The sequence below is a fragment of the Vidua macroura genome, chromosome 2 (genome assembly GCF_024509145.1).
Source record: "Vidua macroura isolate BioBank_ID:100142 chromosome 2, ASM2450914v1, whole genome shotgun sequence".
Classification (NCBI taxonomy): Eukaryota; Metazoa; Chordata; class Aves; order Passeriformes; family Viduidae; genus Vidua; species Vidua macroura.
Genome location: NC_071572.1, coordinates 95,496,780 through 95,524,418, shown reverse-complemented (window position 1 = coordinate 95,524,418; position 27,639 = coordinate 95,496,780). Strand labels below are relative to the sequence as shown.

The 27,639-nt window shown below is 33.5% G+C and overlaps 1 protein-coding gene and 1 long non-coding RNA gene across 3 annotated transcripts in view; one reads left to right on the top strand and one right to left on the bottom strand.

Moving 5' to 3' along the window:
• NBEA (neurobeachin) overlaps positions 1–27,639 on the bottom strand; it is a 457,382-nt gene that overhangs the window by 245,437 nt on the left and 184,306 nt on the right. For both annotated transcript variants that reach the window (XM_054003372.1, XM_054003379.1), the window contains exons 32-35: positions 25,572–25,726; positions 21,500–21,626; positions 20,726–20,853; positions 1,641–1,702 (exon numbers count right to left, since the gene is read on the bottom strand). In XM_054003372.1, the coding sequence (XP_053859347.1) occupies positions 1,641–1,702; positions 20,726–20,853; positions 21,500–21,626; positions 25,572–25,726 (472 nt within the window). The remainder of the gene's footprint in view (positions 1–1,640; positions 1,703–20,725; positions 20,854–21,499; positions 21,627–25,571; positions 25,727–27,639) is intronic.
• On the top strand, positions 185–27,072 carry LOC128821962 (uncharacterized). The gene is made up of 3 exons (XR_008441293.1): positions 185–501; positions 2,922–2,995; positions 26,999–27,072. It is a non-coding gene; the product is annotated as an uncharacterized LOC128821962 (long non-coding RNA).

Genomic DNA, 27,639 nt, shown 5'->3' with positions numbered 1-27,639 from the left:
GGCAGGAATTCCTGGAGCCAGCAAATGAGTAATGTTAAACCTATGATTAGATGATGAGGCCATCAAAGACACTAGACCCTAATGCTACATTCCACTTTATTCCTGAGAACTGCAGTAAAACTGAAGGCTAGGGAAGAAAGGACTGTAAGTTATTCCTTCCCTTGAAAAAATGTTTCAAGAGATGCAAAAAATAAAAGAAAAAAGTTGCATGACATGAACATTGAGTTCAAAAGCCTTAATGGATCTTTTGAAATTTTCTTGGAACCCAAGACTTCACCATTAGGTAACAAATTTTTCAAGTGTCCTGCTAGAGAAGGTTTGAAGTTGAAATCCCACTGAGGATTCCTGCCAGGGATGTATTTTTCTTTTACTTTTCCTTAACTGATATCCTTTTAAAAGAGGAAGAAAAAAAGGAAGAGGAAAAAAAAATACAAAGGAAAACAAGACGTAATGATTTCCTTATGACACATGCTTGAAAAATGCAACCTACAGACAGACAAGGTAAGTTGGAACACTCTCCCTCCAAATCTACTTGTAAATGTTTATTATTTTCATAGAGATTTCTCAAAAGTAGATTTTAATTTCAATTGTCTCTAGAAACACCTTTATTTACAGTTTATTTTTAGTGTATGCTGTCAATGTGCAGTAGTGAATGCTTAAGAAAAGCTACAAAGAAGTAATTTTCTTTGATAATTATATAATAAGTTAACCTGGGCATTTTATACACAAACTTGTTTTGAGTTGAACTGGTATTGTATTTCTGTGGGGAATCTGGTTAATGAAATGTTATTATAAGTTTTTAGAGAAGTATAAAAACTTGCAAAGTTATTTGGATCTGTTGGGAGATCAATTTTCTTAAATTCTAAAAACTGAACAAAGTTCTAAAATGTTTGCTGTTAACTTCTTATTGGCAGTTTAATGTAAAAGGGTATATACACAATATTAGCCAATAACACTTTATTAAAACAAATAATATGAAAATATAGATATAAATAGTACAAACAATATAAGAAACTAGTTTAGCTTTCAATATTTTATTTTTGAAAGCATTTCAAAACATTAATTAATTTGGATTTCTGAGAAACCCATTACTGCTGTGTTGAAACCCCAATAATTAACCACAGAATTTTTATGTAGAAATGTTCTGCTTCTGCCAATTCTTGAGGACTACTTAATCCATGTTCCTCTGCTTTTTATATAGTGACACCTACGTAAAATATTCAATGTTATGTCATGTATATCAAAAGTAATAAAGTCAGCACAAAGTAATGTTTTAAAAAAATCACTAATTCAAAGACAAATTTCAACATAAAATTATGATCACAGTATCCGACTTACATAATCTAAATAAGAACAGGCTTGCAGGAAAGCTCATACACAGAGAAAATGAATAATATACATCCATACACTTTTAGAACAGAAATGCAAATATACCTTGTATACTCTGTGAATACAGAAAAACTATAGAAAGAATAGCATAAAAAAAAAATCTACAATTTATGTATTACCAGAAGAAACTAATTTGGGGTGGTTTTTTTTGTAACAAAATGGAAGAATGAAACAAATTGCCAGATACAATTCCTTGGCTGACAATGGTTACACAAGAAAATTAATACAATCAAAACCAGAGAATGTCTTACCTGTGAACAAAGCAGCATAACCAGTTCAACCACTGAAGTACTTGACTTCATACAAACAAGACCTGCAATAAACAGTCAAAAATTAGTTCAAAGATGGTGGTATTTTGATATTATAGCTCCATTGTTGCAGAAATCCATAAAATATACAAATGTATATTTTTTTTATAACTCAGACTAAAACAATTTTCAAGCACAATTAACTGAGAATTTCAGTTTCAAGAATACTTAAATGTTCTAAAGAATCACCTGGAATAATTAGATCAATTCAGGACAGAATGTCTTCTAATTATTTTTTGGCATTTAGCTTAGTTATTTAAATAAATAAATAAATATTGGTATAATCTGAAGCAATTTAATGTACGATAAACATAAGTTAACAGCTTTTGAATATTAAATAATGTAAATTTGTAAGAATAAAGTGATCAGTTAATAACAGGTAAAGAATAAAACCTCTGCTTAGATATTATTTTAATTTTCATCTGGTAATTGATTATCCCGTAATTGAAAGCTTGAGTATTAATGAAAGAGACATTCATGTGAAATCATATTATTATTAAAATCAAACCCCATAATTTTTAGTGTCTTAAAACATTTTTGTTTCTTAAAACAAACCTTGAATTATATAGTCTGTTATTCATTGTTTTGTACTTAATTTAAATAATAAATACCTAGTAACATTGTCACTGTTGCAAATACTCGTTTGCAGCTTTGGAAATATAAATTTACTCTCTGAGAGAAGGATGCCATATCTAAGTATTTTAAAGATGGATTGTAAGGACACTTGCAGGAAATTTCATTTCTACTGTTACCTTTACATGTGCTAGCTTCTGTTATCTAAAACCATATAGACATTAATATGATGCTTTAGGGCATGAAAACACTTTGGCTATGTTATAAAAATGACAAATTTACAAATAAGCTTACAAGTAAGGGCTAAATAGGTGGCTGGAAAGCAAGCTGATGTGCTTTAAGAAGGTTTCTACAAACAGTGATTAGAGACAAAAGCACTCCTACACGATAGCATGTATATTTATTTTGGGTAGTGGATAAATACTCTTTTGTGCCCATTTTGCTAACAACCCCATCCTTATTGTACAGTAACACAGAACAAGCTGTAAGAAGCCACCAGGCTTCCATTCTATCAGATATAGGGGCAGTTAATGAAATAAGAGGCAGATGTGCAAAGCTCATTTAGGGAGACAATTGCTGTAATTGATCAGCTATTCTCATGCTCAAGTGCTAGAGGATCAGAAAGATTAATGAGATACTTATCACCTGCAGGCTACTTCCACTGTTTGGAAGCTGACAAAGAAAATCCAAACAGAAGACTGAACTCTACAGTTAAGCCAATGCAGGTAGGACAGACACATCAAATACTTCATCATAGAATGTTGTCTGGTTTATTATGCATTCGCCTCTTATTCTGTAAAACTAAAAAAACAAACAAACAAACAAACTAACTAAAAAAAAAAAAAAAAAAACAAAAACAACAAACCAAAAATAACCCGTCTGTCACACACTCACTAATCATCTTTCAAAATCAGACCTCAGGTGTACTAAAACATGACTAAGGCAAAATAATTCTCTTGGAAACCTATCCTCATGCTACAATCTTCTAAATTTGTACATGTTCTTACTTATGATTTTACATCAAAAAAAACCCCAAATGTATCCAGAATAAGCACCAGTTATCAAAAGGAAACGAACTAAATTAAAAAGATATTAATGCTGATGCATAATCACTTTTATGTATCTTCACCAAAAAGAAACCTTGACATAAAATATATACTTTGAAGAGACATACATAATGAATATTTTCTGGCTTAATTAATTAAATTAGAAGTTCTTAGAAGTTGGGCATTCTTATGCTACCTGTGCAGCTTCAAACAATATGAAAAAATTTTGGAGTGTGCCTAAAATGGCACAAAGCTAGAATAAATACTCATGATTATCATCCACATAACAATGATGATCTAGTCCTAATAACACAAAGCTGCAGACATGAAAAAATATGACTCTGAAGGAGTCATAATTGCTTAGACCAAGATTATCTATTTACAATAAGAATTTTTATACACTCTAACTTTTTAACAATGTGATAATGATATAGGTCTAAGAGGTCATTTGACCTCAAACTGATGTCCTTTTACTATTCCTCTGGACATTACTTGATAATTTTTATATATCACATCTAATCAACTGCAAGCTTGGATGTAGCATTCAGCACTGGAAAGGAGAATCAAATTGATTTTGTGAAATTCAGAAAAAGAAAAGGATACAGATCTGACATCTGGTTAGCACATCAGCAGGTCCCTTAGTTATAACCAGCTCTTTAATTGCCTGCTGATGAAACAACCCATTGGTAACAGTCATTAACACCTCTCATAACCACTAGTATTAAAATAGACTGTTTTCCATGTCCAAAAGCAACAAATAATTATCTTAGAGACTGTAGCACTTTCCTCATATGAAAATACAGAAAGAGATAGGAAAGTCTCATTAAAGAAGGTCGTGATGTCAAACACATTTGTCTCAGTCTACTGCAGAAATTAACTGTACAGCTCTCTACTAATAAATAAGCAGAACTGGGAGTGGCCCAGACAGAAAATGGGGAATCCTGTGCACCTTGATGGTCAGTAAGAAGGAAATAGAAACAGAAATACTTTCTGTTCACCTTTAAGTACTCATATCATACATTCCTTGAAGTAAAACAGAATACAGAAATGTGAAACATTCATAGCAGGACCACCATTTTGTTTTATAAATTCATTACGTATCAGCCCCCTAATCCTACTTCAGGGACTCCTTTCACTCAAACCACGAGGGAAAGTGTGTGCCCTCCATTATAAGCTCAATTTCCTCCATCCTAGCTGCCAAAGGCTCTATTGTGCTTCTTCCCATTTTCGTTTCTTCATGATTGAGCAGTTAGGATTTGAAATAAAGAACGATTTTTTTATCCAGTTACACAAAACACAATTTATCTTCAAAATCTACTGTCAGAGTTATCGTGCAGTCAATAATAGAGAATGATAAAAACAGATCAGACCTAATGGAGGATAGATCTATTTCTGCCTATTAGGAAAAACTGTCAGAATGCAATCTCTGGTTGCTTTATGAAGATCCCACATCATCAAAACCTGCAGGAACAAGTTTAGGAAGAACCCAAATCCCTGTCCTATTTAACTTTTCCTTCATAGACCAGAAAAAAAAGATAATATTATTACTCTTTCAGTTTCTAGATTTGTACCCTCCTCTCTTCTAGGAGTCGAAATTGTGTGAATTGACTAATTTTTTTTTGGCATAGAACAGGAACAAAAAAATTCCCACAGTGCGCAGTCTATATCCTGACATACAAAAATTAAGAGTGGCAGAAAAGTTCTCCTCCCATTTTTCAGACAGTACAGAAGACATAAACTGGTTGAGGTCTCTTCAGAAAACTAAAAATAGAATTTGTAGTATTAGAATCTGAATAAATATCAATTTTCCAATTGATTTTTTAAGTTCCAAATATGCTAAAAACTGTATTTTTTCATCCTCTTTACCATTTTTCAGGGTTTGACAGTGTGTGCAAAATTTTTTATAAAAAAGATAACACACTTGGAAAAATAATGGCTTCTCTGATTGAAGAGAGCACACAAATCTATTTTCAGTTCTCTTCCCCTTCCTTAACTCTAATGAGAAAAAGGACTTGCCATTCAAACTAAAACTGTTGCCTGCATTCTTCAGCAGTAGATAAGTTCTTCCTATACCATCTGTATCAAATGCCATTAAGGAAGCTAATGTAATTACTAAAATACAAGTGGATATTTCCTGCATACAGCAAGGTTAAAAAGGTCACTGTTGAACTGAATGGAGTGAGTGCTTTTTACATTTGCTTTTCTTTAGTAGTTTTCTTCATGGTCTATTCTCAGTCCATTGAATATAGCCATCAAAATTCAGCAATTTGATGGTAACAATGACCACATATATGGATGCAAAAACTGGGACCATCAAGTGCATGACCTTGGCTAATCTGGAATAAATGATGTATGCCTGGCAATTATCTTGAAATGCTCTGGTTTACTTGACTTCTTTTTCAGTGTTCTTCTGTTGGCCCAAAGATATGCTAATTATGTCTTTTCACTATGACTTATTAATGTCTAAAAAAAGATTAATTTCAACTATACTGTTTTAGTCATGCCTGTGGCATTAATGAAGTCATGGGTTCAAAACTTCCAAATCACCATGCTGAACTAGTCAGTGTGAATTTACATTTTGAATAAATATAATGTAGGCTGATAAAATCAATTTAGAAAAAAAAATCCTCATGAAATAAGATCATGGTTTTGAACTTCTTTTTATTATTATTAATACAATGTGTGTATGAGTCTAACTGAATACCACCACAATTTCATCTGGTATTTATCAAGGTTTGCCTGCATTTTCTTTCAATGATTTTATTTTGTGTCAACTTAAACCCTTATTGGAACTGGAATCAATTGTAATACTAGCAAAAACAAAACCTAAATGTTTTTATAGCTCATGTTCAACTCAGAAAAAAAGACGCAATTATCAAAACTTTAGAGCCTTTAGAAATCTTTCACTCAATTACAGCTTCTGCTTATCTGAAAAATCTCAGGTATGGCTAGGTAAAATGTTTGAGAAAGTTGAATCCATTTAACTCACTCCACAGAGAAAAATTGATCTTTATTACTCCTCTACAGCACATCATCAAAACTATAGAAGCTTTGTATAGTACATGATGCTTATGAAAAAATACACACATACTATTAAATCTGTTATTCTAGCAACATGTGAAAAGTGTGGAAATTGTACCTAGAAATGAGAAAGAAGACCTAAAACTAGACAAAAGAAGAAAATCAGAAAACACCGTAAATTCTTCTTTGTAACTTTTTTTCTGTAAGGTACGGTTTTTCTATTTCCTAGTTATATAGTCTTCCACGTACCTTAAACAAAGCTGTATTGTTTCATATTATTTCAAATTGTTCATAATAATTATGGGTAATTCATACTGTGATATCTCTTCCCATAATCCTCAGTGATTTCTGTGCTGTGAGACAGAGTAGGAATTTTCAACCGGTAATTACCACTCACAAATTGGATTTTCATTTTTGATAGACTATTCCACTATACTTTGTTCAGCATTTGTTAGGAATGGCACAAAGTTTCAAGCACATTTCTCCCTGGGCACAGAAACTAAAGCACATTTTGGCTGTGAAACTAACCAGGACAAAAATTATGGTAATGTTTGGTCGGATATGTGAGTTTTCCTTAAAATTTATTTGTTCTTTCTAACCCTCTTTCTTCTGCTAGCAAATTCTGGCACATGATTTCTTGAAATATATTTCTAAATCCAATTTATAATCAAAGAAATAACATTAGGACTCCTTTTTTGACCAATAAAGTTATCTGGATAATTTAAAACTATATTATTCCCTCTCTTCCATAGGCTGTCACTCAGAGAAAATTAAATTCAAATTAATGTTTTTGATGAATTATCAAGTTGCTGGGGAGTTCCCTAAAGATCTGAAAGGAGAGAGTATGGAGAGAAAATAGAAGACTGGTGAAAAATTTGAAAGTAAATGCTGAGAATGCAAAACTTAAACTGAAACAACAGATGTTCTTATTCCAAACCAAGCAATTATTGGGGGGGCTGGGGGGAAGATATGTATTAAACAGAATGCAACGTTTTTCAAGATTACACTCAAAATTGGTTTTAGAACCATACATATGTCACATATTTTGTAGGCATTTAAATTACACTAATGGTCTTTATGAAAAGCAAAAGCTGGGAAATATTCAGAATTTGCAGAAAGTCTGCAGATGGAAATCACAGCCATGTTGCAAATAATTATAACTTTGCTTTTACTAGATGAAAGAAAACACTATTCCAAAGAAAGTAACTCACTAAAATAACAAAGTCAGGGTTATGGATTTAACAATCCCTTCAGCAGCCTTGATTGACGTTACCACCGACTCTAGGGACCATGAAGGATGGCTGCATTACTACTCCAGACCATTCTTAGTATGGGCAAACCTCCTTTACAGAACCGAATAGTGACACAGAAAAATACAGTGAATGTGAATTTGACTCCATGATTTTTAGTTGATCAAGTCAGTTACAATTCTTAAAGGATTTTTTTATTTTGTTACGGTGAAAGAGACTGCACAATACAAGCAACAGTCTTTTTATCTGGAACCTGTAAATCTAGGAAAGGAATCATTCAGGTTATCAAATGGAATACCTTTAAAATTATATAATAACTCTTTAGAATGGACATCTTAGGAGAAAAACCTCAAACAGTAATAGGTCAACAAAATCCCCCAGATTTTAATCTGTCCAAACTCAGCTCAAATGGATCAGCCCTTTTAGTCAGATTTGTAAAAAAACAGACCTTAATACTAGGACAATATTTAAAAGAGTAAGAATGGTATGTAATAGTTTCTTGAATCATTTTATTGAAGTGAGAAAACCTGAACTTCTTCACTACTGCAGTTACTAAAAAGGAATCTAAATATGGACTGGAAAACATCCAGATGGAATCACAGAATGGCAAAAACCCTTGAGAGTATCCCCACAGAGAGGGAATGTATTACAACATATAGATGATTTAGTTTTTAAAATTACAGACTTTTGTCCTGTAATCCCATGATCTGCAATGATATTGACAAAACTGATGCTAATGCCACACTACTCTGAAGAGTCCAGCCTTTTGCTAACCTGTAGATTTTCTGAAAATTTTCCTTAAGTGTAATGGGATGCACAAATTCTCTTTCATCAAATGAAAAGGAGATCACAAACTATAAAATAAAATCCACTACCACTGTTCAGTTTAATATACCATTTTCAAAACTGATTAAGTTTTTCTTTTAATACCTGTAGTAATTTTTTATTTGTCCAGTGCTCCATTGGGATTTACTCAATATATACATTTGTGTATTACTGTCATTAAAACAGTATTTCTTCAGATAGAACTCTTTCCAAATATCTTCCAAATCTTTCCAAATATTGTGACATAGTGAAATAATATGCTTATCCAACTTCTATAACAGAACAGATCTAAAATTTACATCAGTCTGTCATGTATCGATTGAGAAATTGTTCTAATCAGCATTAACAACACAAAACAATAACACAAAAATATTGGTTTTATATAAAAGAATTCAACACAAATATTAATTATAAGAAAAGAATTGCCTGTTAAATTGTAAGAAAATAATTCCCTGTTAAGTGAAGCAGATTTTTTTAATGGTATGACACATATTTACTAGAATTTATGTGTAAATTTAATGTATTTCCTCATCTTCTAAAGTCCTCTTCTAGACTACAGGTAAAAAGACCCAAGTCAATGATCACACTGCACTGCAGTTGACCAAACTAAATGTCAAAATGTACTTAATTTTCAAGTAGATTTGAGTAAGTTATAAACATTTTTTTTCAGAAGCCTGAAAACACCTATAATTACACATTCTAGAAAATCCCAAACTCTTATTTATCTAGAAAGAATCTCAATGAAAAGCATTCCAGAATTTTCCTCCAAAACCAAACAGTCCACTGTAAGAATTCAAATACAACCCTGAAAGTCTTCTGATTTCCCTCTTTAGACTAAGATATTATTCAAATAAGTGGCTCAGAATTGTCAATAAATTTCTACCTTAGTTGCTGCCAGGGATATTTAATTTCAATGGAAGAAGTAAGAAAAACATTAATTAATAAAGAGATTTAAAAATTAATTTAAAATGTGACAATTTAAAATATTTTTGAAATTTTGTCATGTGGTAGTTTCCTGTCATTCCTTTCCTGAAAAAACTGCCAATTTTGTGATTAAATTTGCAGAAAAATTACTAAATGAAAACAAGTCATATCAAAGAAGTTGCCACATATTTAATACATGGAAAAAAGAGGTCTTCTTATTAAAATGAAGAAACATGTACCTCTCTTTCTCTTTTTTTTTCAATCTTTCACCTCCTCTCAAATCTGAGTTAGAGGAAATATATTTTGCAAGTATTACCTCAGTAGTAAATTATTTTCAAAGAACTATACAAGCAGAAATAAAGACATTCATTTCACTCACTAACACAAGTAAATGTTTATACTTTATACCTTCACTACAACAATGGTGCTTTCTGCTCATCTCAAGAACCTTTTCCAAGTCTTTCTAAGGTTGTCAAAAGGGATGTCCTGGAAAAGATACATCATAGGTATGACCCCAAATAACAGCTTCTAGAATATCAGGATTTCCCTGTAAAGGCATTACTCAATGCTATATTTTCCTTAGGTATGAAGTTTTATTTTTACTCCTGAAGTTTATCAACTTTTTCTTAGCTTCAGTCTATAATTTATTCCTATTTGATGCCCTATTTTATGAGCTTATTCCTTTTTGTTTCTCTCCTCATACAGTAAACATAGGAATTACTTTTTGCTTTCTTCTTTCTATTGTTTCCTTCTAGTTCCTTGTTACATTCTTTCCTATTATTAGGGGGACACGACAAAACTGAAATATGTGCCTGGTGATTGACAAAAAAGGATGGTGAGAAAAGGTTAAGCTGCCCAGCAATAAAACCAGTTACTCCTACTGAACCTCCTTATTTCCTTATATTCTCTTTAGCAACATTGGGGCCACACTGAGTGAACCAGCACAGCTACAAACAGGGAGTATAAGAAAACCTCAGAGCTCATGCAGCTTCCTAAATTTCTAAGGCCAAGATGACCCTTATTTTAAGTAGATGTGATCTCCTGAGTAGCAAAACTAATTATTGTATAAATATAAATGTTTCCTGAGAATTTGATAACAAGAAAAGGAAAATAAAAATTTCCAAGCTGAACTTTGCTGACCTTAGCTGGCTGCCATCAGATCTTGTTTCTATCCTGAAGCCCTACTGACAAATGGTAATCATTCTGAAACAGTGTCTCTCAAATCACAAAAAAGCCTCCACAGTCATAGATCTCTTGAAATAACTTGTATTTCTTGTGTTTCAGTTTTCTTTATTTACTTGACAGTAACATTGTTATGGGCTCTCTCTAGACCTGCTTTGACATCACTTTGCCATCTTAATTTGACATATCACAACTGTCTCTGTTGTCTGACAAGTTCTTTCAGCATGAGGTTTTCTCATTGCAAGAAAATCTCCATAGACAAGGAGTATAAAAAGACTGAATCATAAAATTCCACACACCATCAGACAAAAAATATGATATAAGAGAATAGTGGTTTAGCAGATCTGAGGATCCTTTTTTGAAGGAGGTAAAATTTAACATAAAGTTGCACTGATCACAGTAAAGATATAGTATCTCAGTTCTTGCAAAAATAATCCCAGATATGTAGGGAGTCTGTTAATATCTAGGTAAATAAAGCTAGAGGGTTCATTAATGTTTATACTATAATTAACATTTTTTTCCCATCAAAAAAGGATCTATAAACAGGTATTTTTTAAAATTCAAGTGCAGTAGTTTTTCAAGTAATTGAGTCTATAATTTTTGTGCAAGATTCTTTTTTTAAGCCTTGAAGGCATGGAAACAAATAAATTCATATCTAACATGATGAGCTGAAGAAGTGCCTTTAAATCATCAGGACCAGTAAGGAAACTTGGTAAATTTGGTCACTAATTAAAATGTTTCAGCCTGGGTCATAAGAACAGGTGATAAATAGACAGAAAGTTAAGGAATATATACGGAAAAACTGTGCCCAGCCCTAAATGAGATTAATTCTGTAAAGAGCCTGGTCATAGAACTCAGATTACATGGAAAAGAATGTACTATGTCTCATGAGAAATACATCTTTCAGGGCAATATCTGATACAGAGATGTTATTTGCACCCTATAGATTATCAGAATTAGGTAGTTTTCTGGAAAACACTGCTGGTGTAATAAAGTAGATTGATTCAATTTTTAAGCCTTCAGAGGACAAGGGCTGGGGCAAATACCAGCCTAACTGTTTCAAGTCCAAAATCAGGCAGAGTCCCCTGCTGAGTTCTGAATGATGAATTAAGTGGAATAAGAACCAAAGAACCTCTGCCTGTGGAGAGCTTCAGTCACAGCATGAACATCCTGTAGATACTGAATACCATTTTGGCATACCACCTCATTTTTCTTTGGACATGGACAGTGGAGGAAAAAAATAATAAGGCGGGGGGGGGGGGGGAAAGGTGGCTTTTCTAAAAAAAAAATATTGTACAACTTAGTCCAGTGTTACCATTCAGCACTGCTGTATAGTTGATATGATGAGTCCACCTACAGGCTGTGTTACAGCAGTGCCTGCACATGTAAAGAACTTTCTCCAGAATCTTTTAAAAATTATTTCCTTGAAATAATTTTAAATAGCTCTCTTGCTACTTTTTTTTTTTTTTTTTCTGGTAGTGGGTTGGTAGGAAAACTCACTAGAAAAAATATTTCCAAGCAAAGCTGAAAGTTAAAGCAAGAAGAAAGACAGAAACTGGCTTACAAAAAAGATGGACTATCAAGGAGGGTAACAGGGAGATGGGAATTTCTAGAATTTCTAGAATTCTAAGGCAGAAAGACCAGTCCTTTCTAGGCCTTTTGGCTTGCAACTGGAATACATGCTACTAGCTTGAAAAATAAATTTATTAGAAAGTGGCTAATACTGCTGTAGTAAATGGAACCCAGCCATTACAACTAACTCATTTTCTTACTCTTTAAAGGTTCCAATATTTTGTGCATTTCCTTATGTGCTTTAAAAAAACAGTAATTGGTACTCTTCAGTTCCTAATAATAAAAGTGTTATAATAGCACTTTCAACATTAATTTAGTAACTTAAAGCATCTAGTGGTCTCTATATTTTCAAGGATAACTTTCAGAGCTTCTTTCCATTAAACCTGACTACTTTATATTGTTACCAGCTTTTGCTTTCCTGAAGGCACATATTAATTTTTTACATCTGCACTCTCCTAACTAAACTTTACAATTAGTCTCACAATTTCAGTCATTTTTTTCTCCATTGTCAAAGCAACAGAAGAACTCCAATATCTGTCTAATGGGAATTCTTTACATTGTAGATTGTAGACATCTTGATTATTAATCAATGTAATAATGATAATATAATCAACGACATAAAATCTGAGTGCCAACAACAATTTCTACCCTTAAGTTACACTGGGACCACACAAGTCAGAGACAGAGGAGAGGGCATGAGCAGTTAACCTCTGTTCCACAGTCTAATACATCTTAGTAAGTGTCCAACTCATTAGACAGGGATAGAGTGGCTCATAGGTGTAATTAATTATTGGCAGGTTTACTTTCAAAAAGGTGCCAGATGCTATGCATTTCCTAGTTGCTATCTGGATCTCTGATCCATAATGTTTCCTGCCATGTTAAACATCTGCTCAGAACATACTTCTGCACACAGGAACTTCAGTAAATCAAGAGTTAAATCAAAATTGAATGAATGTGTATCCTCTTTCTGGTGTTTGCAATGATATTGCTTTAAAGGTGTCATAAAGGAATATTATGTGAAGGAAAAATGTTCTGTAACTTGTGTTGGGGTCATTATATTTTGAAGATTTCAATGTGGATAAATAATAGAGACTTCCTTTGTGGCACCTACACTTCAGCTGTCTCAATTGGCATCTGTCTTGTCACTAGTAACCTACACTAAAAAAACTTCCTAAGTTGTAAAGCTTTGAACCTTGACTCTCTGGAGTAGGTGTAAATAAATAGGCAGATTTGAATATACATTTAGCCCTTCAGCATTTCTTTGTTCCTACCATACCTTCTGGAAAACTGTATTTCTTTCTGTCTTCATGTGTGCCTGACTTATTGATGTTTCTTAGTAAAACCCATGATCAGTCCCAAAGTGTGTGCAGAAACATGAGCACAGTGTGAAGCCTTTCAGTCAGATACTAGGAGCTAGTCATACCAACCCTAGACAGAAAATTTCTTAAAACAAATTTCTGACATGCCTATAAATAGCACATTAGTTTGAAATTCATGAACTTTCTCTTTTTCCTGCTTATGAATGGATTTCAATGTGTGCAGGCAGGTTTTCCATCAGCAGCAGTATTTTAAATTCTATCTATTGGAGGATTTCATGCCCTGTTTCAAAATGACCTATGGTTTTCTTCATGGTAAAAACCTGATCATGCAAATTGCTTGCAGAAATTCTTAGAGTTAAAAAGGAAAACGCAAACTTCAACTTACTGAAGAAAAGCATTATCTGTAAATCATTATTTTTCCAACCTCATAATCTAAAAAGGGGTTAATTTCAGACAGTAGGGCACTTTTTCTGGGATCTTTCTGCAAGTCTTTATAGTGAAGACAAAAAGTAATCTATGAATAGGAGTCCTACTACCACAAATTCAGGAAAACTGTCTTACAGAGGATTGGGTTTAACTGCACTGTGCTAAACATGCAGCACCACCTCTTCCGAGACAGAGAAGAAGGTACACTTAGTCACTTTGGGCACAAGGAAAGTAAGGAGTGGCATGTGGCACAGCAAAGAAGTACATTATGAACTTAGCCTTGAAAATCAATTCAGAGTTCCTGACCCAGTACAACCAAATAATCCATAAGATTCCTCATCCTTACTGAACAGAGTGATCATGTCTGGTGAGACACCTATTGCAAATGACACTGGCCTGACCCCTCCACAGAAAATTTTAACAATGACCTTGATTGCCAGCAGGGATTCCCTGATGTCTAATAAGGCTCAGTTCCTACTGCTCCCACAGTCCTGCTTTATCAATTACTTTCCTGCTCCTTATGCTGCAATGCCCACAGTATGGACCAACACAGTATATTATATAGTATATTACAAATGAATCAGGTGTGATTATTTCGAGTTACTATTCAGTTTTCCATTCTTTTACTAAATAATGATGCCATACCTCAAATAATAGTGCAGAGAAAATAGTGAAGGTGAGTAAGAAACACACCCTAACCCTAATCCAAGATAGGGTATATTTTTTAATAAGCAGATGTTTATATTTGGGAATACTGTGTAAAAATAACATCTCTTAAGCAACCTCTATTAAACTAGCTGAAACCAGCCAACACATTGAAAAGTTATCAAGAGACTAAAAGGCTAATCCTCCTCACCCAGTACAATAACATAAGTTTCATGTTCTCAAAAAAATCAGATTAAAGTACATATATAGCTATGCAGTCATATAATTGCAAGAGATCTCTGAAATCTGAGACTAAACTAGAGTTGGCATGAGCTTACATGAGGCTTCCCTGAAAAAATAAATTCATTATGCAGAGAAAATGTCTCATACTAAAATGAGCTTCAAGATAATGACTAAAGAACTTATCCAAAAAATGGAAATCAATTTTTATGTGTACAAACATGATGACACATATAAGAAAGGCTTATTTAATAAAGTGGCATAAGCATTGACCATTTTTAATGCCTCAAGGGAAAATAATAAATTCTTGACTGCATCTACAGTTAAGATGCAGTCAGCTGTAGAACAAGGAAAAAGCCCACTGATTTTTTACTGATTTCTGCAGGCTAGCTGACATTGGAGTACACCTGTCTATCACCATGTGAACAAATACAGTCATGATGATGTTAAAGCAAATTAAGCTAAATGCAGACTATCATTCCTTCCACAATGTGGCACAGAGAAAATGGTGATTCACATGCTCAAAAGTTACAAAGAAGTTCCAAAAGCATCCAGCAAATACATGACATTTTTCCTCTTGAGAAGTTGAAGACTACATTTAGAAAAGATTTTTGAAATAGTCATAATGACTATGAGCAACATCAATCACAATAATTGAGGGTAAACCTTATTAAAGTTTTCCAATCATATTTACCCTCATTAGGCATTCTCTTCATGGAAACTCTAAGGGCCTCCTGTAGTATTTATCTTCTTTTTATGTCTTTTTGATACATTGAAAAATCAAGCTCCTTACATTGTACTTCATACCTTTGCAGTGTGTGCATCATTCTTGAAGTGCTGACTACAGAACTAGATAGTGGGAGTTTAAACAAATTTATGCACAGACATGAAATCACTCATCTGTTCTTCCAAGGCACTGGAGAAGTCTTTGCTGCCTCAGCAATGAGCCAAGGGAGCCAAACATCCCAATTATTTTGGCAATCGCTCCATTCTTTGCATGGCTTTATGCCTCATCTCCTAGGATCCTTAGGATGGATCTAAGTCTCTGCTCTTTGCTCCTAGAAGTTGGACTCAGCATCTGGCTATGTTGAAATCTGGCTTTTTCTTGAGTTTTGTTTAGTCCAGAAATTGATTCCACATATCTCCCCAATGCAATGCCTTTGTTTCTCATTTTGTATATCTTCACCTAAGCACTTAATTTTGCCAGGAACAATTCAGCACTATAAAAAAGACCGTTGATAAAAAGAGTAAAATGAGATGAAATATTGGATTATAGAAATTTCAGCACCATTAATAGCTTAAAGTTTTATTTACTTGCTGTTAATTTGAGTTAATACAAATTTCAAAATCATAAAATTATTTATTCCTTTCCCCTCTTACTTGCTAATATCTATTCATTATTTTATTTTGTTCAAAATGTTGGCTACATGCTGTCCTACAGACTGGTAGGGCAATTATCATATTTTTAGTTAGTTGGAAAGTAGCATGCCTGGACACACAAACTAAAATGTTTTGGATGTTGCAGAGTGAGATAAAAGAATGAGAGAATAATATGTACAGGGAAAAAAGAAGTTCTGCAAGAACATGCATTTTTCTACTTTACAGCATCTGTGCTCCTGAACACAGTAATACAAAGGTTCTGAAAAGTTTCTAAGAGAAACAGAAGGGGCATGTTAAGCTCCAAAAAATTAAATTTTCCCCAAAAAGTATAAGAGATTTCCAGATTATCATAGTATCTAAAGGAAAATGGTTGTCCTGTTTTTCCTAATATAAAATTCAGTATTCTTCAAGAAAATGAGAAACAAGTTGTGCCAGTGTTGGTAGATGCCACAGTGATGCACACTTGAGGTCTTGGGAAGCTTTGAGTAGTGTCATTTAGCACCCAAGTTCTATCTGTGGTTTTCAAAGGAATGTTTTGGGCAATTTTTCAATTGTTTCAAGAAGCCTTCTGTCAAACATGATACAAAGCTAGTCCATCACCACTTCTACTGAATATTTTCATAGGGCCATGTGGTGAGTTAATGAGGAGAGACAGATCCTGCTCCTATCAGCACAAAAACATTCTCTCTGTCATCTGACTTTAATTGTGCCTGTATCAGAAACATATCAAATGTACAGCAAGGAATTCTTCAGAGATCCTTTGGAGAAGGGCTACCTGGCTGACCTTCTACCCAGCTAATGATACAGCAAAGTAAAAGCATCAGTGGAGTTTCTTTGGTACCTCACTCAAGAGAAGGGAAAGAATTCTACGTGACTGTGTTTCAATCGTGGACCTATTCTTACAGTTCAAGACACTCCAAGAATAGCTGCAGTGGAAATACTTTTAGCCATCTGTGCTTGACAAAAAGAGGATATTTCTTTCAGCTACAGATCAGATTACACTTGCCTGTAACATTTTCACCTAAAAGCTAGAATGTTGTCATGCACTTTACATGGAGGCAATTTGCAGACCATATGGAAACTAGTTAGCGAAAACATATCTGTGCAAGTGTTAAATGGAACTCCACAATGAGCTCTGCTAAGCTCAAATATGTGGCCTACACATATTGCATGTTTGTTTCCAATTAGATTCTCTACGGACCATTGTAACCTTTGCAACTTCTGTTCTCTGAGGCATTGGAAGAACCTCAGTTGACAAACCACAGTAGTGTTGGGCTGGTTCTATTATACTCTGAAGCTATTTGTATTCAAATGCAAAAAGGTCCATTTTAACCCAACACTGACAATATTTTCTACTTATAAATATTCTGAGAAGTTGATGAAACATTTGAAATTCAGTGGAATATATGATACCTTTGAAGAAAGAATTGGTTTTAGAAAAAGGAGCAAGTAACTATTTCAGTTATTACTAAGTTAGTAATTTTAGTAGAGTAAATAGATGTGGCATTTTACCAATAAATATATTCTGCAATGTCAGATTACTACCTGATAGAGTTCCTCTGTTACCAGTTACATTTGGGAATTTACCAGAACAAGAAAAATGAATAATTTCAAGTGTTAGTGGCCTGATAAGATCATTGCAGCCTGTTCATTTCAACTCCAATCAAAAGTTAAGAAGTCACTAAGCCATGAAGCATAATTTACTCAAACCATAGATCAGCCAGTCTCCCATGGGACAGAATGATGATAAAGTGTGATGCAAAAGGATATGGCTTCAAAATCTTTCACCAAAGGTTTGAGGCAGCTGAACTACTACAAAAAGGTGAAATCATAGTTAAGTTGTATTCACATTTCCAGAAATATATTGACAACAGCTATCATAAAACATTAGATATTCTGGAAAATTTGTATGATTAATCTGTTTTAGAAGTTTTAAAATTATTTTTTTTATGCTTCCTTTTATTTTGTGCTCTTCAGTATGCAGTCTTCAGTATGTACACAAGACTGTACATTCTTCCCAAATCTGAAAATTATTTAGCATTTCTTACACACACACACAAGAGCACTAGAAAGAGCCTCAGGAAAAAGAACATGGCATCAAGGATGTCTGACAGTATTCTGATTTTACCAAATGTTATAGGGGAGAAACTTCATACCATAAAGAGGTTTTGAAAATCAGCAAAGAAAGAAAGATATTATTATGTTAAACTTGAAAGTACATGCTTCATAGAACATAACAGATATTTTTATCGTGATCAATTTGAAAACAGACAAGTTCCTTAAGACTTAATTAAAGAAAGTTTATTTGGTCCTTTTTTATTCTTAATAACTAAAACATTAACATATATAGTAACAAATTAAACCATTGCATATAAAAGTGTCAAGTTAATTACTACCTGCCAGTAAAAAAAAAAAAAAAAAGAAAAAAAAAAAAAATCAAATTTCAATTATCCATCCCTGCAGGAATTCTATGCACTCTCATATCCTGAATAACACCACTAAATCCCTCTTTTTTTGAGTCATTACCTGGACAGCACTTTCAAATACTTCAAGACTACCACTGGCTTCCAGTAAGGAATGACAGGAAACTTCTCAAAGTAAATCAGGTATCAGAATAAAAGAGAATTTGCAGTTCTCTTTCAAAAGGAATCTTAATGAGGCAGGAATTCAGTTTAGTTGAGAAAAAGGGTCTCATAGAGGCAATGAAGAAAGAAGTACACAATGACTATAAAAACAACTCTGAATCATCTTTTAAGAAGAAAAAAACACCAAGTATTTTAGAGGTGGAAAAGAAAAATTCAGGTCTTGCAGTGTAAAAATCTATGGTGTGCTTGAATTTTTTTTAACTTCCCTGATTTCTATTTCAGTATCTTGGGAAGACAGGACTGGCTTTTAGAAATCAGGAATGAGAGAGTGATTGAAGAGAAGGCGAGACATGACACTAAAGAAAAATGATGGAGAGGACATTTCTAGTTTTGGAACTCAGTGTTTGGTTTGTGAACAATGTTTTATGATTCTGAATTAGGTGGCTAAGTCATAGATAGGGGGCAAAATAGGGGCAAATTATGGAATGACACTCTGTGCAGTCATCAGGAACATGCTATGAGCCAAAAACAATCCAACAAAACATGTTTCTTTATGGATAAACAGTGAGATTAAATATGGCTGTATAGTTGTGAGATTCCTGTGACCTCTAGCATTTCAGTCTTTGTCATATCCTGGGAACTGTTATAGCCTTGTTCATGCTATGGATCTGACAAAAAGACAAAATCATCAATGACATCAATGAAGAATTTTTTTAATCAGTAAAAGAACTTAGGACAACCAAGACAATTTTAGTCATTTTTTATAAAACCTGTACTGCAATTAATCAATTGCCAAATGGAAAAGGATAATACTGCTACAAATTTTGCAAACAGCTTCACTGAAATAAGAGAGATAAGAATGTAGCCCATAAATTATCTTACAGTCATGTGAATGTGAATCTCAGGCCATTAATTTACATGTCATTAAGTGTGAAGTGCAACCTAATCACAAGCTATAAAATTAGCAATAAAAAATACCTGAAGCTTCTGACTATTCTAAGCTACTACTATACCATTCCTTGGTATTATTAAACAATAAAAAGACAAAAGAAGAAAAGGTTCTAGAAAATTTCAGTTACAAGATGCAAACATTTCTAGTTACACGAGCCAACACTCTGAGATGTATTCATGGAATTACCATAGGAAAAACTGTACACTAATATTTAGGTAAAACACATGTATAATAGAAAAGGGTTTGGAATTTGAACACAAAGCTGTATTTTTTTCTGTGTAGATATAAGCCTTGTCAGAATGAGACTTTTTCCTTTCAATGAACAGCAATACTATGTGTCAGAACAATCCTGAAAGGAAAAAGTTTACTTGGCTGAATATATTCCTCTGAATACATGACCTATGCATGCTCATGCAAATTCCCCTTTCACTATTTTAGCTGCATTAGCACTGATTCATTACTTTCTTCATGAGCTTGCCCTATTTGCATGCTCTGCATAACTTCTGCATTACTTCCTGCCTCATTTATAAGGCAAATTTTCTAACTATGAAGTAGTAAAGATAGCACATAAACCCCATAAAAATCCTTGAAAGTGGTCAAGGATACTTTTCTTTAAAATTTATCAGTTTTTATTCCCCCTCCAGGCGCAGCTCTTTATGTGCCTGTGTGAATCCAATTGACCTGCTTGAGGAAAAAACAGCCCTACCACATACCAGTCATCAATAATGTTGGAGCATGGTCTTCTTTTTGCTTTCTTCTCTGGGAGTAGTTTACACTTTTTAATTGTATTTTCACTACTTTCTCAAAGCTGAAGCACTGAATTATTCTGAGGAGAGGAAGGTGAACTATAGAGAGTATTTTGTGACAGGGTGTATCATTACACAGCATCTTGGGAATAAAAGGGTACAAAAACTATTGCTGTTAACTTCTTTAAATGAAATTAAATGCAAAGAAGTGGAATCACAATGTATTAACAACTGATTAAGTCATTTATCAAAAATAGATATATGAAGTCGAGTGAAAATAAAAAATTGTTCATGTCAAATGAATGATAGCTAAAATAATATAATCTCATAACAGAACAGTACCTTCAATCAACAGCTCTTGTCCATGGCTACCCAATAATGTTCGAGACAGGAAAGGGGCAAAATCAACAAAAATTTCTCTCAGGAGAGGTGCCACCTTTTCTAAAGCTCTTTCAAGCTTTGCAGTGATACTGTGAAAAAAACAGAGACCATGATTGTTAAGAACACTTCACAATAGAAGCTAAATTATGTCAAATCACACCTGTTTTTAAAAGTTTCTTGAAGCTTCTTTAGAAAAGAGGATGTACATAATTTGATCCAACTTTACAGTTTTTTAATGGCTTTAAGTAAATGGAAATGTCATGTAGAGTCAGCCTCATAAATTCCATAGATTTGCAGAGTACTCCAGAACAAGTAAAATTGTTATTATCCTTTTCAAATACAGCTCTGCTTTTGTCCTCTCCAGTTTAACGCAGGCCTTTTGTTTGCTCAGGAGGTCTTGAGTGTCTCCTTTCACTTCCTAGTACTCCATTACCAAAGTTCTTACTTTCCAATATGTACTACCATTATAGAGTAAAGAAAACAAACCAGCCAACTGAAAAAAATACTTTAATGAAGTTTTAGTGTCTGGCATTGTTTGAACAAGTTAGACCTTTCAGTTGAAAAACTCAGACTTTTCAGCGAAGTGTTGCTGTAGTATACACATCCTTGGTACCCAAAAACTATATACACTGTAGCACATGTACAACTACAGTAATGCACATTAAATGAGTTATTTTTTTAGACTAATTTTGGAAGAGAAATTATAATTAATATTAAAAGCTAGAACTTGTGCACCTCATGTTTTCAGCTGAATCCTCTGGCATTGGAGCAACAGTTTGGACAGCTGGCAGATTTTTGCTGGTAGCACCATTCACAAAGCTGGATGACGAAGACGAAGAAGAAGATCCTGAGTCTACTGCACCTGTCCCCCAGAAAACACAAATCTTAATTGAGTCGTAAGAAACAAGACTTTTAAAATAGTCCTTGTATTATTAATCTACTTCTAAGTATGGAAATAATGTTATTTATTCTAAAATAGTGAAAAACTTTCCATATGTTTATCAAAAAATTAATACCTTAACTTTGCTGGTATAAAAATAATAACCTTGAAATCTATTGAAAATCAGACAAAATAAATCCTTACCTCATTTCCAGTATTCCCATATAATATTCCAAAATTGAAAATAATTTTACATCATAATGTAAAACAAGATCTTTTCAAAATAAAGGTGTAGTTAATATGAGCTTGAGTGGAGAATAACATTTTAAATATTTCTTAAAATGTATTTATATATGCACATTTAGCTGCCCAGTTGCAACTACAGGCAGAAACTAAAATAGAAATTAAAACGTAACAGAGAAGATAGAAAATGTATGTCACTTCAGGAAGTAATGGGAGAAATTGGTGTCTGAGGAGTATTTAGACTCTAATTACAATTTTTCTGTTTCCTTCCTTGAGTCAAGGAGAATTGTAAGATCTTGAAAATAAGGAGGGCAGTGGGGGTATCATTTCAATGGTTTGTGAACAGCTGCCCAGAAAAAAAGATGCACACAGAGCATACATTTATACTTTAAGTGATCTGGGTCAGAGCTAAGGGCTAAACTTAGACTCTAAATGCCAATCTATCATGTTTGCTGAAATGGAGCTGTGAGCTCAGCCTCTCTGAAGCAAACCAGCAAAGGCTCAGAGAGGCCATGAACAGTGAGAGTGCTGTGATAGATGCTGTCCCTGTTCTGCACAGTCCTTCTGCAACACAACAGTGCAAGAGGGGTAGCTACAGTCTTGGACTTGGGAGTTCCAAGCCTGAGGGACTGCAATCCCACCAGAGAAGAGACTGGCACGCAACAAGATTTATCCTAGTTAGCAATGAAGGATGAAGAACCCCAGATTAGAGATCAAGGACTTTATTCTGGACATTTTCAAAAATGATAATTGTTAACTCCTTGTTTCTGGTCAGTTTTAGCAGTAGATACATCAATGTCCTTTGCATTACACAGGTATATATTATTTTTCAGTTTCCTGCAGAGATCTACAAAGCATTTATAGTTTCTTAACTGCTTAAGTAGCCAATCAGAAGTGAAGTAGAGGTTAAATGCTGGTAAGTGTGAAAAGTACTCTGGCAGCAGGAACAATTTTTTTTTTCCAATTTGTCTTTAGCTATTTTTTTACTGATAAAGGAAAGTAAAGATTGGAATTTTGACTAGATAATTTAAGAACATTTAAATTCAAAACACTATCAAAATGCAAGCAGGATTTACTGGGCTTGCTGACACTAAAGTAGCTGGTGAGGTTCAGGATTTAGATTAGGAACTGATTTAGGCAGTTTTTTAAAATAAGATGGATTGTGGTTTACACTGTGTGATCTGACTTGGATTAAATACAAATTTGAAATGTACTCAAACACACTGAGAAACACAAAGGTAGGCTATCTCTTCCAAGCTAGGAATCACAGCAACTTAACTGAGAATAGGATATTTTAAGAAAGATTAAGACTTCACGTGTATATAGTTCTCTGTGTATGCATTTTTGTATTTATTTACATATTTTATTCATATATATATTTTTATTGTTTTATTTTATTGTATATAAAATATTTATTTTTATTGTCCCTTTTCCTTCCAAAATGAAATTTTCTTCATTATGCTTGTTTAAAAATGCAGTTGCTAAGTTCAATCAGCTAAACTTTCAGAAGATCTAACATCTAACAGACCTAGAACTATTGGATTAACATGGTTAAGAATCAGGATATGAATTACAAAAATCCAGTCTAAGAAACTATAAAGCCAGTTTCTTGCATAAAAAGATGAAGGAAGAAAACTTATTTCCCCAAAGATGCATTCACAGCACGAAAGGACTTCAGTAACATACATCTCATTAAGTCATGACATGACATTCACTGTGACAGCAATGGCAGATGGAATGTAAACACCAAATATAACCCATGAATAACTGAAAAAAAACCAACTTTCACCTAAGTCCAGCACAGACTATGCCTTATAGATTGTGCTACCCATCACATAGATATAACTATTTCTATATGTATTTCTAGAGTATCTGTGACATACTTGTAAATAGGTTTGGGGGGACATCTAGTGTTTCCAAGAAATTGCATTCTGTTTCCTTTCTAGCAAATTTTTTAAAAATGGTGCTGTTCATTTAAATTATATACGCTACTTTAAAATAATTAATATTATAGATATTTCATATTTTAAAATTATATAAACCAGAAAGTTTTTAGATAGTCTGTATGTCTCAAAAATTGACATACATGAGTCACTGTTTTGACTGTCATAGATGTGGCTTAATTAAAAATGGCAAAATTAGTATTTTAATCTAATATTTATTTAAATATTTTCAATGTGACATTACTTTTAACTGTCATTAATATGTTTAGCATTTCTAAAATGTTAATATAAAACTTAAATCTTAAATTCAAATCTTCATATAATGCTTTACTACAGAATTCAGTACATATATAGCTCTAATTAAACTTCACACTTGTTGAAATTCCATTAAATCAGTACTTTTCATTTAATCAAGCTAATCCATAGATTAGGATCAAAAACAATTGCATAAATAAAAAAAAGAAACCTTTAATCCACAGTGAATGTACCATGGCTTCTGCAATACTGCCCTCTACTAAGAACAGTATTGGGGAAATAACTGATTTTAAAATGCAATTACTTATAAACAAGGGCTACTACATTCCAGCCAAAATAGTTCAGATATTTAATCAGTAAGAAGACTGAAAAGCTCACTACTATTCCCTATCATTTGGGAAACAAGGTTTCCAGTGCAAGATATTTTTTGCACGACATAAGAATACCTGAAAGGAAATCCATTCAAAATTAACACAAGTCTCAACACAAATGGACTGTTGAGAGAAACAATAACATTATTCAGAGTATTCATTCCTCAGGAAAGTTAGATTTTAAGCTCTTTTTGTTTTTATCCTTAGAAAGATCAAAGTTCTATTACCAGGTATTAAAGGTAATCTGCAAAAGGAAAGAAAAAAAAAATGAACTCATATTACTCCATAAAGCAGAAGGATGCCAAAAGCATCCCCTTCTGTTTGCTGCAACCCCAGAGAGATTTTCACATTCTCAACCCTTGACTGAAGTTGTGTTATCCTTGAAGAGAGCTCTTCTCTCAAGTGCTTTTGCTTTTTTTAGAAAGAAAAGACACTATAGCCAGATACTTCAAAGGAGTTTAAGTTAAATATCCATTGCTCTCAGTAAGGATTCTTTGATCAATGGAAACCAATCTCCACTGTCAAGAGGCTCCTTCATGATACAGAATCCCATTACTAGTATTAAAAATAATTTTAAAAGAAGGTCTAGTCCTCCTTCTATAGGTCACAAGAAACAACTACTGGTAAGGCATGAATTCAGTTAAATTAAGTAGTTTCTTACTAAAAAATCTTATAAAAAGAGCATATTTTTCACTGACAAATAGTACTTGTCCAAATTATTCACCCTCTACTATCTACAATATGTTTATTAAGTTGCTACTTGCCTCTACTTTCTTTGATACATAAGGAGGGATTAATTGGTATGTATCACATAAACATCATCTACTGCAGAGTATTAGAAAAGTTAGCTCATTTCAATTCTAAGCAACACTTATAAAACAATATTGAGGCTATTTACGAACTTATTTAAGGCTGTGTAAGTCCATTGTGCACTATCAAAGATTATAAATACAGACCAAGAAAAAACACTGTCTCTAATAATGGCCAAAGTTGAACCTTTCCAGGTTTTATTTTGAAACTACAACAGCAACACAAAGATGATTAAAAACCAAACACCACAAAAAGTAACAAAACAAAGACAAAATGAGGGTCACAAGAATATTTAAGGACAATACCTGTTGTATTAATCATACTTTTTGGTGTAGCTCCTGTTGCAGCAAATATATTAGGTGTACTACCCGGTGGCAGCCCGCTCCCAGCTGTGGCAGCTCCAACGGTGGTAACAGCCAGACTGCCTGGAGGGGGTTTTTTCACTGGTACAACCACACTCCTGTGGAAAAAGAAACAACAGATTACTATGCTTGCACAAGGGAGCCAGGAAGAGGTTTTGATTGTGATGGGTTTAGGCTGCTGAGAAATACATAATTTTGTAAATTTTCTTAACCTTCCTGAAATAGGGTAAAACTCTGTTAACAGGCCCTAAAACCATACTTATGCTTATTCTGCAGCTTCATGTGACTCTGAAGAACCCAATTTGTCTTCCAACACCCACAAAATGGAAAGACTCTACCATCTCAATATGTTGAGAACACTGCTATCAACAGTATAACACTGCAATGTGTTCTAGATTTGCAAAGATAATGTTAGCTGTCAGAAATTATGCCAGCAGACTAGAAGTCTATACGCATGCAGTCATAAAGACTGTCAATTTGTTGATCCTAATGAAGTTACCTAAAATAACAAAATTTTTGCCTTTCATCTGTACATTTGCACACAGCAGGTTATTCCTCAGTACCATGAACATATCGGTCTTTCACAGAAATGACTAAGAAACAATTTTAGATTCAGCCTTCTTTCATCTTAATCTAAATCAATAGCACATGATGTACATTGAACAGCAACAATGCAACACAATAAATATTTGCTTTCACAGTATTGATATTGCTGAGGTTTAAAAAGCATTCTTGAGAATTTGTAGCGTTTAAGAGGAGAACAGAGCTTTCATACAAAAAATCCAACATAATATCAAACATTTTTTAACCTAATTTGAAATCACGCTTAGGGTTTTTTTAAAGTGTGAAGACCAGAAGACTTGCTCTTTGGACACAATATTTTTTCAACAGTGGGAAGCTCTCATAGTGAAAGAAAATATATTTACATTTTTCTTTTTGATATTTCTGTTTATCTATAAAACCTCCTTCTCCTTAAAAGTCTGTTTCAGTGCCAAACCTGAGTGAAAAACATACCTGAAACAAATCATATTTGTGTAATATTGAACAGTATATTTTCATCATTGTGTACATTTTCTGTTTAAGCAGATACACTCTTCTTTAATCATTGTGAAAAAAAAAAAGGAGCAAGTATAGCCAATTATTTAGGGTGATAAGGCCACGTTTTGCTCAAGAACTTCCTTCAATAACTGTTTTGTTGCACTTCTGTGTAAATATGGTGGCATATAATGAATCATAGGGTGTGGCACAATATTTTATGGTAATGTTCTTTGTTCCTATATGTCTAAATCCTCTGTCTCCCTGGATTTTGAAGACTAGGGGTGACAGTGTATAAAACAATCCATAATCATATTTTCCCTCACTCTCTTTAGAGGGCTGACAGTTGAAGTCTCTGCATTCTGAACAACAGCTTACCCCTGCCCTGAAACTCATACTGTTAGAGAGGTAAGTCTAGGCATGTCCATAGGTTTTTGTCTCAGTCCATTTACATTAGGAGGAGATGAGTTTGAACAGTGCAATAGCTATTGATTAAGATAAGTGACCCTAAAATAATTGCTTTTGTCTGTAGTTAATACTCTTACATTCACGGCTCATATTAACTGTTTACTTAGCAGCATCTACAGCTGAACAAATCTGGGTCTACAGGGGTTAGATTGATCTGCTCCATAACACCATGAAATTTCCTAAAGCTACCCCCAATCTACATACAAAGATCTCTATTTCAATTAATACCTCAATCAAATATTTGAATTTGGGTTATAATACTGAATAAGTACCCAAAAGCAAAGTCCTTGTAGCGTCATAAAAACATGAGAAGAAATTAAATCTTGTTTCTTAGGTGGGAGTGTTTCCCAATTATATTAATTTCAAAAGGAAACTATTGTCATTACCTTCTGCCTTTGCAGAGAATTGCAATAGAAAGGGTGAATAAAGAATGAGTGGGAGTATTTTTATGCTGGAGCACAAGAAGGAAAGACACAGGAGGAAAAGGCACCTTAGACTGGCCTATTAT